The 13407-nt window shown below is 36.1% G+C and overlaps 1 protein-coding gene across 16 annotated transcripts in view; it reads right to left on the bottom strand.

Annotated features, from left to right (window-relative positions):
- The window catches only part of EPB41L2 (erythrocyte membrane protein band 4.1 like 2), a 113689-nt gene that overhangs the window by 63793 nt on the left and 36489 nt on the right, over positions 1 to 13407 (bottom strand). For 15 of the 16 annotated variants that reach the window (XM_061990668.1, XM_061990678.1, XM_061990675.1 and 12 more), the window contains 2 exons: positions 5943 to 6425; positions 4602 to 4814 (listed from right to left, as the gene is read on the bottom strand). In XM_061990668.1, coding sequence (XP_061846652.1) covers positions 4602 to 4814; positions 5943 to 6410 — 681 coding nt within the window. In that variant the 5' untranslated portion in view covers positions 6411 to 6425. Of the gene's footprint in view, positions 1 to 4601; positions 4815 to 5942; positions 6426 to 9302; positions 9392 to 13407 lie in introns of all 16 variants that reach the window. The other variant, XM_061990670.1, reaches the window with a different exon arrangement.

Raw genomic sequence — 13407 nt, forward strand, 5'->3', positions numbered from 1 at the left:
GGAACGGGAAAAGGTTTTATATTTCTATTTCATAATACACTTGTGAAACTATGACCAAACCAAATCCCAGAACATCCTCACAATTATTGCTCAGCTAAAAGAACAAACCAAAACAAAAGAACAGAAGAACTAGCAAGACACCACAGCTACTTACTGTCACTACTAGTTACTGGTCACAGACACACTGCATTTTCACCTCAACAAATCATTTGCCTTTTATTACAGCCCTTGAATGTCAATCTAATTATGCTGGGATATGCAAGGAAAAAGAGAATCACATGGATCATCTGTGGACAAATCTTTATTTTCTCCCCAAAAGTATTGCTATTATATGTTAAAATGTAGCTTTATTTTAACATTAAGTGCAGAACTTTTACCCTAAAGTGGCTTAACAAGCCTATGAAAGAAAAAAGTCCACTTCCTTCTTAATCTGTGGATAGACTAGCAGCCAGCTTTTTCTTCAGTGAAGAACTGTCAGCTTCTCAGAAATGGTCACCTAAGATGTCACATGCAAGCAGCGGCAACTGCGTGAAAATACAAAATATTGAATTGTGTGCAGCAGAAATGGTATCTCAGAACGTCGAACACTTCAGTATCAGACATCATCTGTGAAGAACAAGTTGTGCAATTCACCACTATTTAATGGTAATAATCAAAAAAGTTGAAATAAGTTACAGCAGCCAAGCATGTGCTACCAGAGGCATAAAGGAGACTCACACAGCAAGCAACACAGCTGATCATGACAGAGCCCTTCAAGATGCAACAGGCTCAAGAAAGAATTTCCAGAGTTCCTGAGCTTCTTCATTATGCTCTCCAAGTGACAATATCAAGAAATTATGAAAGAAACCTTAAAAAAGGGTGCAGAACATATTCAGATAGCTTCTGACTCTCTAGTAGCACCAGAAAAAAAAAAAAAAGGGGGGGGGGGGGGAAAGAAAAAAAAAAGAGAGGCTTGTAGGACCTGGAGTTGGCAGGAAATTTATTTTTCCATCTTCCTCTACTTATCACAGCTATTATGCTTACTCTTGATAGACCCAACATTTCCTCTTCCAGACTTAACAAGGTGCATAAAGAAGGAAGGAACAACAGAAGTACAGCAACTGTGTAGAAATTAGATAAAGCTATAGATCCGGTGAACTGCATAAAAGTTGCTCTGGGAAATATATTTCCTCCAACAATATGAGTGACCACTATTGGTTGTGGTCATTAAGGTAAGGTTCAGACTTCTGCAAAGAAAAAAAAAATCTAAAATACAACTTCCTCCTGCTCTTGCTAAAGGATGACATAAGAGAAGCAATGCCCATCATTAAGCTGAGAACGTGGCTTTTCCTCAGATCGTCTCTGGGAATAACTCAACACTTTCACTTTTTTCATGGTTCCAAAATAAATTACTAGTTACAAAGAAAAACTACGATCTTGGTCCATCCAAATACACCAGAAAAGTGCATGGACAAGCTATTCAGTGGGATGATAGGGCTTTAAAAAATGTGCTTAAACTCAAGTAAGTGCAATACGAGTTTATATTGTTCCTGATTCATTTTTTACCCAAGAACCTTCATGTTAACATCTTCCATGAAAGAACTTTAAGTGACAATATTCCTACACATCTAGACCATAAGCACACACAGCCCTACGTAATGTGTTCTGGAAAGCAGAAGTAGTATATTTTTCACTATATTTTTTTTTCTTCTGAAACACAGCATGAAAAAATAGCCTTAACTTGTATTAACAAAGGCTTCATTATTGCTTTTTACAATCGAATTAGATTACTGTAAAGTAGTCTACATTTGACACTGTCAGGGACAGATCCCTGTGAGGGTACTTGACCACTCAAACTGTCCAGCTTTAAAATCAGGAACAGGAATTATTTAACGAATGGAGCCTTCAGAAAGTTAGTATTACTAATAACTATACAACACTTAAAATTTCAGCAAACTGCAGCAAAACATTCCCAAGGAGCATTTCATATTGATACACAACAAATAAGAATTTCTTAGGTGAATTGAAGAGTTTTATTAATAGAACAGGTTTGAAGCAAGCTGTAGTAATGCATGAAATAAGACTTAAGCTGTGTTGAAACTTCTGAAAGTCTTGCGTAGCTTTTTTTTTTAGTCTTCTCTAACTACTAGTTTCACAAGATCTTGAAGGACAGGAAAGCAGTAACCATTCAATATTGAAGTACACAAAAGGACTTGTACAAAATAATCAAACTACTATGAAGCCTAATGAAACTCACAACTTATCAGTGTAGGAATTGACCGACTGGAAAATGAAACAGCACAACATGACAAAGTTTCAAGCAGAAGGTCTCTACTATTGCATGACTTGTAATGTGTCCACTAACGGAACAAAGTACATTAGACAAAAATGGAAATATTTTCAAAGAATCTGCTGTGAATAGAAAATGTTGTAACACCACTTTCCTCCTTAGATAAATCTAAAAGATATATCTAGGTGTTTGGTTTTAGAAAAGGCACAAATTTCAACCACAACTCAGCTATTCGGTCTAGGTACCACAGGTAATCAATTAGTTACAGCTTCAAGCAAAATACAACTATTTTTCCCCCTGTGTTCCACAGAAAAGAATACTCTAGAGCAAAGCGTAAGGCAGAAATGGAAAGGAGAAGTTTACTTCTGTGAGGAATCTATCACCTACAGGAACAAATACTAATTTTCTATATAAGTACCAAAACGTTGTGGTTCTAATACCCACTTAAAAGTCTACTTGCTGTGGGTGTCATATTAGGTACCATTTTGCAGAACACGCTGAGTCGTATCATGTTGTTTGGTCACATCTTTAGCTTACTGAATCCACAAATGAAAATTATGATATTCTAAACTAGCAGCTTCTACAGCCAGATAAACTTGGCATCACCTCACAGCCAACTCATATGAGTAGAACAAACTGCAATGAGACAAATTTCACAAAGGAAAATTACTATGACTAGAAGCAACAAGTGAAGTATTAGAAAGTCAGACGTCATGAGCTGTTTAATTCACTGGATTCTGCTTTTTGCCAGAAAAAGTGAATGCAAGAACAACTTAAGAGATCCTGTCTTGCAAACTCAGCTGCTGAAGAGCAGACTGGGATGCAGTTAAGCAAAGGAACAAAACCTCACTATCATAATCTGCCTTCTGTGCTACTAGCTGGAAGAATTTTTGAAAATATCAGCTACACAGCCTTTGAGATACAAAGCTAATGCTTTCAGGTACTATGAATGTGGTTTTCAAGTGTTTGGAATTAAAAAACAGAACTAAGCAAATTTTAACATATCTTAAAATTGATTGTCTGGAAATATGGTTTCCAAATATAAATTATCCTGCAAGGAACACTGTATTCTTTCCATGGGGGAACCACATCCCAATATTAAATAAATAAGCTTACTTCAGAGGTATCTGTCAATCCATGAAACAGGGAGTTTTTAGTTAAAATCGTTTCCAGACTTGCAGAAAGAAAGCCTGAAGAATTAATACAGTTTACAGAAGTCAGTGTTGCATCTTTACTGGCAAAAGTGATGACAATTGAACTTTGATAGAGAACAGCCCCATCACCTTTGTAATGCAGCAACTAGGAAATGGCCTAAAGTTGTGCCAGAGGACATTCAAGCTGGACATGAGGAGGAATTTCTTTACTGAAAGGGTTGTCAGGCATTGGAACAGGCTGCCCAGGGAGACGGTGGAGTCACCGTAGCGGGAGGTGGTTACAAGACGGTGGGATGTTGCAGTTAGGGAAATGGTCTAGTGGTTGATAGGGCTGGGACAAAGGCTGGATTCAATGATCAGAAAGCTCTCTTCCAGCTGAAATGATACTATTCTATAACTAGCATATTTTGAGATGACAGTACTAGTCTGAAGTAATCTGCTGATAAGTGCATCTTACTGCTTTACTAATACAAAATCTCATAATAAATCAAACCAAAGGTTATTTTACTGCACAAAGATACAGAATACTTTTCTCCTCCTTTCCTCTAATTAAATGTTCCATAATTTGATCTTGATCTAAAATATCACACAATTACCATTTGACTTAGAACTTGAACACTATGGCCAGACTCAAATGGTGTTGTGTATGTATATACATTCAAAAGATATTAAAGTCATAAAATCTGGTAAGCTATTTTCCATTTCTCACAATCCCTATTTCTGTGATCTTAATAAATATACACAATCTCAAACCTAGCAATTTACAGTTGTAAACAAGAAATCCATGAAGCCCAAAAAATTTAGAGTCAGAACAGAACTTTAAGCATAAATAAGAATTTTACACCTATAACAGAATATTTCTTTAAAGCAAGCTTCTTCAGTCTTTAAGTTCTCCAGCTGAGAACTTTAGCAAATACATCAATGAACCCAAGACAAACTTATTAGTACAGGTGACACTATCTATTGCATTTATTTGTGCATTTTTAGTGATAAACTAATAAGGTCTTAAAGATAGTTTTAAAAATAATTAACTGGCCCCTAATTATAGCAATGTGAATGTAATACTAATGAACTCACTAGACATACAAAAATGTATCTTTAACTCTCAATGGAATGAGAGCATATTTTCTTTTTCTCTGTAGAAAAAGAGCTCTTTCTATAGAGACTTGATGCCTTACCTCTAGGTCACAGCCGTATTCCGTGCCATCCAGAAGCATCACTTTACACTGCACAGTTTTAATTTTCTTGGGAGATTTCTGAGGAATGTTTTCTGCTTTAATTTCAGCTGTCTGCACTTCTTTTGTCTCCCTTTTATCTTTTTCTTCATGTTTTTCTTCCTTTTCCTCTTCAACTTTCCCTGCTTCAGTTCCTTTACCATCTTCCTTTACAGGCTATATAAAACACAGTTGAACAATGACTGAAACTCAGGAAAGTAGATATTTGTAACCTGTTCATTAATTTTCTAAGCTACTAATAAATAAGACATTAAACTTTAATGAAAGTTACACACATACTGAAAGCATAATAACCAGGGTAAGCATTAAGGTGTTTGGGGATCAGATATTCTTGCTCTCAATCTACAGAAGTAATATTTTTTCATTTCTTGAAATGAGAGATTATGTTTTACTCGTATTTTCTCCTAATAGAAACAAATTTCACAAGAAGCTCCAGGAATTATACAAAACTAAAAACCAGCATTTATGAAAGTCAAGTTATACAGAATCACAGATTGGTTGAGGTTGGAAGGGACCTCTTGAGATCATCTAGCCTAATGACCCTAGCGCCCCTCTAGGGCCACATAGAGCACCACTGAAAAGAGCCTAGCTCCTTTTAATTCCCTCTCTTCAGTTTTTTATACACAAGATTCCCCTTGACTCTTCTCCAGGCTCGAAAGCACCAGCTCTCTGCCCCTTTTCTCATGAAAGAGTCTTTATGCCCTTAATCATTTTTGCTACCCTACAATGAATTGACATTCACCTTTTCAAAAAGCAAGATTCTGGAGCCTTGCAAAAGTTGGCTTTTTTCAGCACAAACCTCCCAGAATTACTAAGGACGGTGACCACAGACATAGTTTCTAGATAAAGAATAACAAAAGCTGCAATAACAAATGGATTATCTCTGAGTCTTTATTTGTTCTGTTTAAGTCACTAAGGTGGTATTTGTGCAATCCAATGGCTTCTGAGAAAAAGCTGACTTAAGAGGCTTCTCTTCATCTCTGCTCATATCTACCACAACAATTCAGTTCTACATTCCTTTGAACTATGCCAGAGTCTGAGGTTATAGTAAAATTAGACATCTCCAACAAGGGGAGTAAAAAAATGGTCTGCCACCAAAAAGGAGTCTTTATAACCAGGTAGACTACTCATAACTGTATCAACCCAACTGCACAAACGGGCAGATAGCAGCTGTCATTTTTAACCCAGATATGATCCTAGGAAAGCTTTACGTGAATTACTTAAATCATGAATCAGGTCTCATTCAAATTACTCCAAAGCACATATTAGCCTTGTCACACATACCTGTGTTTCAGAACTACTAACAGAGTGTTTTTCTTCTTTCTCATCTGCTTTAGCATTATGGTGACTTTCAGACATTGCTTCTTGTAAGCTCTTTTTTGTCTGAGTGACCTCCTCTGCTGCCTGGTGTTCACGTTCAACTATTTGTTCTTCCCCTGTGGTCTTTTTCTTGGGCTCATCTTTGGGCTCTGCCAAGGTGTATGATTTTTGTTTCTTAAGCCAGGGAGGAAGGAAACGAGAAATACCCTTGCTTTCAGGTGAAGTTTTTTCCTTCTTCTGGCTACTTGGACTACTCTGGCTAGCTGTTGCTGGGACAGAGGAAGAATCTTCAGCTTGTTCTGAGAATGTTTCCGCAGACTTTTGATTTTCTGAAGTCTCTGATGTTCCTTCAGGCTTGTCCTTGGCTTTGTCTTGTCCCATCTGCTCAGAATCTTTCTTTACTTCAGTCTCCGAGCCAACTTCAGTTGTCATTGTCACAACTATACACTAAAAAAAAGCAACAATAAAAAGCTTTGTTATGTAACATCACTACTTTTACCTACTCTAACATTGTTTGCAGTAAGTTGCAGTAATAATCTACAAAATTATTACTACTTTATTAATTTATTACTAAATTAAAACACTGGGTTAAGAAATACTTACTTTCAAATTCTTAGCTTAAAAATAAATACTGCTCTAATGAGCTAGATCTACCCAGTTTCCTTCTCCTTGGTAAAAATTTAAGTGCACCCACTGAAACACATTTTTTTAATAAGCTACTTCTGATGTTATCATTCAAGTTTTAAAAAGTCATTTTAAATCAGGAAAGAGTACATTATTCTAGTTGTTCCTCTTTACAGTAAGAAATGTTGTCTTGCCTTAAAAGGGAAACAGTTAAAATATCTACACTCTTAGACCTTATACTCTTATAATATCTGAAAAATATACATGTAAACATGAAACAAGATCATGTGTACTTCAGCTGCTTATTCGGGAAGGGTTTATTTTGTTTTAATGTAAAAAAAGTGGTTTAATTCTTGAATTATTGATTTGAAGCACAGCAGAAATGTTCTGCATTTCACAGTTGGTTAGGACTGGTCATTTACAAACAATATGCTTGCTGGTTTCAACACAAGATTTGTTGACAGAAAAGCCATAAGCTGGAAGAGTCATTCAAATTTTTGGAGAGTGTAAAAGAGTCTAGTTTAACCAATAGGTAATACTCAAGGTATTTGGTACTATACACAGATGATTTTTCAAAGGTATAAATCAGTTATGTTCTCTAGAGTACAATAATTTATACTCCAATTTAGGTTGAATGTACTAAATTTCCTTTTACATTTCTGTTAAAATTTATAAGTTATATTTTATTATCAGTATGTAAACAAGAACACTCCTGACATCCACTTAAATATAAGAAAAAACTATTTCACTGTGAGGGTGAGGGAGCCCTGGCACAGGCTGCCCAGAGGGGTTGTGAGTCTCCTTCCTGGGAGGTCTTCAAGACTTGCCTGGACATGTTCCTGTGTGACCTGATCTAGGTGACCCTGCTTCTGCAGGGGAGTTGGACTAGATGATCTCTAAAGGTCCTTTCCAACCCCTACCATTCTATGATTCTATGATCATGTGGTTCTGTGAAGCACATCCCTACACTGCATCATTTTGCTGAAGGTGCCACTATAACCTGCACACATCCTATTAGCAGACAAAGCAAAAAGTCTATTCAATTTCACCTTCAAGCCATTATATAGATGGAGTTCTATGATTGCATTCAGAGAGCTATAAGTCTTTGCAAAGTAATGCAACTAAAGAATGTAGCTTTAAACTTTGAGGTCCTTAAGGAAGCAAAACCATCCCTAAAACCAGCTTAGTTATATAAATCTGCAACATTTACATTGTATGGCTTCCAATAAAATACTGATCTATAGTCAAATTTCAACTCAAACAAAAGAACCAGTTCTCCCACATAGACTTGCATCTTTCTCTGTATTTACACGTAAAGAAAACAGTATATACATACAAACAGACATACTTTGAGTACTGAATCTAATAATTTGGATTAAGTTCTCTTTTAAGCACATTCCTGAAGAAAACAGATAAGAGAATCTATAGAAAATATGCTATGTACATACAAAATCTAATTACCTTTTTTCAAACAATTAAAATTATCTCTACCAACTGAGCCCAAACCTAAGATATTTACATACTGAATATGACAAGGACTGTTTCGGTTTGCTCCTTCCCTGATGATCACTGTGCAAACAAATAAAGGTTAAATGCAGAGGCAGAAGAGACAGACTGCAGACTCTGCTTTTCAGAGTCTCGGCAGTAGCCACAGGGCAGAAGCCTGTCAGAGTCCATCAGTTTCCCACGCTGTGACAAGACCACCTAAGTGACAGACTATTGAGAACAATCCTAATATAGCCAAAAGAACCCTCATTTTTTTTTTTCTTTTAAAGCTTTGCAGTCATGTAGAAGCCTTATGCAATAATTCAGGTGACAACTAAATCTGTGATTACAATGACAAAAAAAAAAAAAGCTCTCCTGCTAAAAATATTTATCCCAAAAAAAAGCAATTAAAAAGAATTAAAAATCACCCGTTCTCTTTATGACTCTGCTGCAACTGCCTCCTTAACTGGAAGCTCATTTGCAGGAAGGTAACCAGGTGAGCAAACTGCCATTGCCAGTCTGCATATTGGTCAGCAGATGGTGCCATAATAGTTCTAAAAATCAGTAGCACATTTCAAAGGTGAACTTTAAACAGCAATAATACTCCAAGTCTAATTCCCAAATTATGACAAGCAATTAAATGCTTTCACATAAATATTAATATAAAATATTTTAATAAATATAACTTCAGAGGCAGACAGTGAGTTGCTACTCCATGGCAATAAATAGGTTACATGTGTTCATGAATATGTGTGTATCTAAGTATATATATGTATTCCCATAGCATCTAAGCTTGTCTCTAAGACCAGAAGTGGCACAAAACAGCATCTTTCCAAAGCACCCTATGTGTATCACGTCCAGTTTCTAGGGAATTCCAGGCACATCATTGAGGCCAGCAGCCCTGGACAGAGTTAATGGCAACTATACTTGTAAGCATCCTTTTATCTTTACAGTGAAGATGCTATTCAAACTAACCAGTATTTTGTTTGCCTTTGTGTTTACATCCATGCCGTCATATAACTGAATATTCACAGGCATATAATATTTCACTCTCAAATAAAGTGGCCTACCTGCATTATAAGAAAAAGATAATCATTATTATTGTTTATTCTGATATAAATACTAGAATATCATCAAGTCTCTAGAACTAACTTTTGTAGTTCTAGACAATTATTGTGGACATTCCTTGCAACACACAGGATACATAGGACTCACCAGAAAAACACTGACAAGTCTCTAAGTAGGATGGTGTGAACTTCAGAGATACTTCTGAAACAAGACAAGCACTATAACAATTATGATCACTGTGAAGACAAAAAAAATAAAATGAAGGATACTAACAACAGATGAAATGGGATAGAGAAAGCTCCTTCTGTCTAAAAATTGAAAAGTAAATGCAGTCTAGTTAGTTTTATTGTGAAAAGTATTCTACCATGCTGATAAATTTCTGTAAAGCAACTCTAACTCTAGAGATATTACTTCAATTCTGTAAAGTCAACAGAAACCACAAGTCAAGTACCACAACACCACATCATTATCATTGAACTCCTAACACTCAAGTCCTCCCAGCTTTTCATAAAATACCTACTGGGGGCCACCTTTATTTTGTCTGGTGAATAACTTGGTTACTGCAATCCATATGCAACTTGAAAGGATCAGTGTCAAAGGACAATTGAAGGAACACAACTCTCCAGAAAGGAAAGATAACACTACACAACATGAAAATAAGTGAGAATTCTTTAAACACCAATTTGTTAAAATTTGTCTCCTGACACTAGATAGCAGTCTAGAAATGTATAACAAGGCAGAAGATGGTATTAAAAAGTGCTGTTTCCCAAACTAAATTAAATGCATTGAGAACTGTATTATCTGTATAACAGCACCCATACAACATGTACAGCTCACCATAAAAAAGGTAAAACTTTCAAAATCGGAACATAAATAGCTATGAAGTGCTGCTCATAGAGAAGCTGCAATGCTCACATCAAAACTTCTAAGATGTAAATATCGTGCAACCCCCTCAGTGCTATCTATACCATAACTAAAGATAAGAGGAATCTGTTCCTTCTGTATTTTCAGTCAGTATACCAATAGTAATATATAAGGCAGAAAAATAAATCCCAAGGAGTAGTGTAATTCAAATAAAGAAATCTCTCTTGCCAGAGTACATATGCACACGTGTAATCTGTTTATCAAGCTAGTTTAGTGCTGTTCCCCAGCACTGAAGAAACACTGCAAGCTGATGAGAATGTGAGAGTCTTTGTGCAAAGTGACCCCACCCAAACCCTGACACAGCTAGAGAAGTGCATGCTCAGTGGAAAACCAGGATTTAGTTCCAAATTCACTTCAGCAGCCAGAAAATGAACATGGGTCAAGAGACAGCTCTGTTTTCCTGTTCTCTGTCCAACAAACGAAGTAGTTTGAGAAAAATCTCTGCCCTATCTTTAAAATCAACATTGCAAGTTTACAGTAGTTTTTGACTGTTCACATTAAACCCTCATGATAACCACAATGACACAAATAACAGCAGTGAGCACTCGTTTGTTCTGAGCAATTCTGGCCCCTCCAATCTCCATTCCCTTCCATCCACTCCATCCAACCTCGCTGAACAGCTGTTCCTATAACAGTGTCACAATTCCACTGAAGCACAGGCAAACATTTCATTTTTTCCTAAATCTTAAAGAAATTAGAGGGTAGTACCTGAGATTATTTTTTTTTTTACTGCAAACTGAGAGGTCCTACTGTAATAAAGCTCCTGAATGCTGGAATCCCAGATGCACATCATTGTTTTGATAAGTACTCATTTCCTCTTCAGTGGAAGTCATATAGAGAATTATTACTATCTCACATGTTTAGGAAATGTACAACAGCATGCAAAAGAGGGAAATAACCGCAATACTAGGGCTCAAGGTCAGAAAAAACACATGAGAAACAACTAATAAGTGCTTTTGGTAGAACATCACTGAGAGATCTCTACAAGAACATATGTGCAAGTGATATTCAAAAGCAGATATAACCATTAACTTTATTTCATCAGTATGTTCAGGCCAAATGTCATATAGATGCAGACACTATGGAGATCACATTCAGAACACCTGTTAACTTTTATTTCAGCTAATCCAACTTAGAAACAATAGCCAGAAACCAACTGACAAACAAATGCATTAAGACAGTTTGTTCTGTCATATACAATACTAGAGTTCAATAGACAAACATTGTTTACAAAGCTTCAGGGTGTCAGTATCACTATAGAAATGTCTTTTTTGGCAGCAACACCAGTTCTGTGTTTCAACTTTAAAGTGCACTTCATTTTTGCTATGGTCAAATGTAAAGCACTATAGAGAGGGCAGTTCTTATTGGTAAGACAATTTAACAATACTGATTAATGTTTTCACATTACTGAGGGAAACAAAAGCTTGGAAAAAAGTAACATTAAAATTATGATTTCATACAGTTGACAGGTGTACAATCTTCTCCTGCTACTGTTTTTTAAATGTCAGTTTTTCTGAATCAGGATGCAAGCTGAAAGACAAAAACTGATCCTGTCATCACTTCCTACAGATAATGAAGTCTGTTTCAAATACTGGGTTAAATAGCATCTGTGGCAATTAAACAAGGTTCCAAATTTCAAGTAAGCGCAAGATTCAAGCTATACAGTGAAGTATTTTTTGATTTCTCCAGGTAAGTTGCAGCTGTCTCTTTGCAGGGTGTGTTGCTACTGTATGTGAATCAACTGTTGAAGAACCTGCAGAGATCTTGACACATTTGCAACACATTTTTATTTTATTTTTATTTTTTTATTATTTAAAAAAGAAACTAATGAAAAAATAGAATAGTTAAAACATGATAATTCATAACTGTTGATGAAATGAATAAATGCTACTCTACGTTCCCTGCCAGCTACCCCACTATCCCTAGATCTCAGAGGTTATCCACCTGAGATATCTTGTGTTGGTGACTTCCTTTATATGTTTGCAGTTAGCACAAGCTAGCAGTCTTTCATGTGCTACTGGATCAGTGTTCCCCCAAGAGATACACTCAGAGTTTGCCCCTGCCCCCTCCTGCCCACTCCCCAGACAATAATTACAATGCATCTAAAATGATATATGTGAAGTGGAACATTGAAAACATTTTCCTACATACTTACTTTTACTGGAATACATAATGAATTATTGAAACTACAGAAAATACTGTTCTTTGGGTAAGCATGCATCTACTGCTCCTGTGGGAGCACAATATTGCCAATCGCAAGCAACAAAAGGCAGTGAAAAAGAGATGCCTCTTCGCTGAGCAAATAAATTTGGCAGCCAAAACTTCATCACTCCCATAAGTTCTTCTGAATACTAGTATTTGATTAGAAGACTGGAAATACCAGCAGCTTTCTAAAAGTTTCCTATTTTTAGTGGCAACGGCTTCAGCACTAGCAACACTTCAACCACTAACATCACTGGGACAGACACAGGAAAATGATGTCCTAAAGGTCAGAAACAAGCCTAACAAATACTAACAGGGGAGAAAAAAACCCCACAAAAAAGAATTTTATGCAAATAATGCCAGGTTTGTGTCTGGCCTTCAGTATTAAATATGTTTGTTAGTCATGTAAGTACTTTAGCTGTTTTGTGCTTTTTGGAAGGACATTCCCAGCATGAAAGATTGTAATATAAAACAGATAACAGGATATGCATAAAAGTCTCAAGGGAACAACTATTTAAACAAAGTTTTCTTTGGAGAGTTAGGAAAGACGACAGATAAGAAAAAATTTTAAACAATAATTCATTTGTGAACACCAAGAACAAGGTCAGGAGGAGTATTTAGAACAGTCTTGTAGACAAAGAAGAAAAGACAGTGACTTGACAAACCAAAACTGCAATGACATTCCCATATAAATATACATCACAAACTGCAGTTTACCAAAGCAGCCTCACCCATTGTAGAAAAATCTTTTAATGATCACATACAAATGCAGATAGCATGTTATTACAGTAAGCTTTCAGGCCAAATTAAGTAGAGGCTTTATTTTGCCCTCTCGGGACACATTTTCAGTTCTCAATCTATATATACAGAAGTTTCAAAGCTTTGAAACAGTTCTAGGCAAACAAATCCAAGCTGACAGAAATTTATTATCCAACAGTTTTATTAAACAAACACATATAGCACAGAATGAACTCCACAAAAAAAAGACTAATGTGAATGAAACTCTCAATCTACATTGTTTTGAGGGTTCCTTTGCATCCTTTTTGACTCATCAGTTTAGGCGTTGACTGAACAAATGCTTGAGAGCATATTTAACCTGCTGTTCTCTATGGGTATACTCCTTTCG

This window comes from Colius striatus, chromosome 2 (assembly GCF_028858725.1).
Source record: "Colius striatus isolate bColStr4 chromosome 2, bColStr4.1.hap1, whole genome shotgun sequence".
Taxonomy (NCBI): domain Eukaryota; kingdom Metazoa; phylum Chordata; class Aves; order Coliiformes; family Coliidae; genus Colius; species Colius striatus.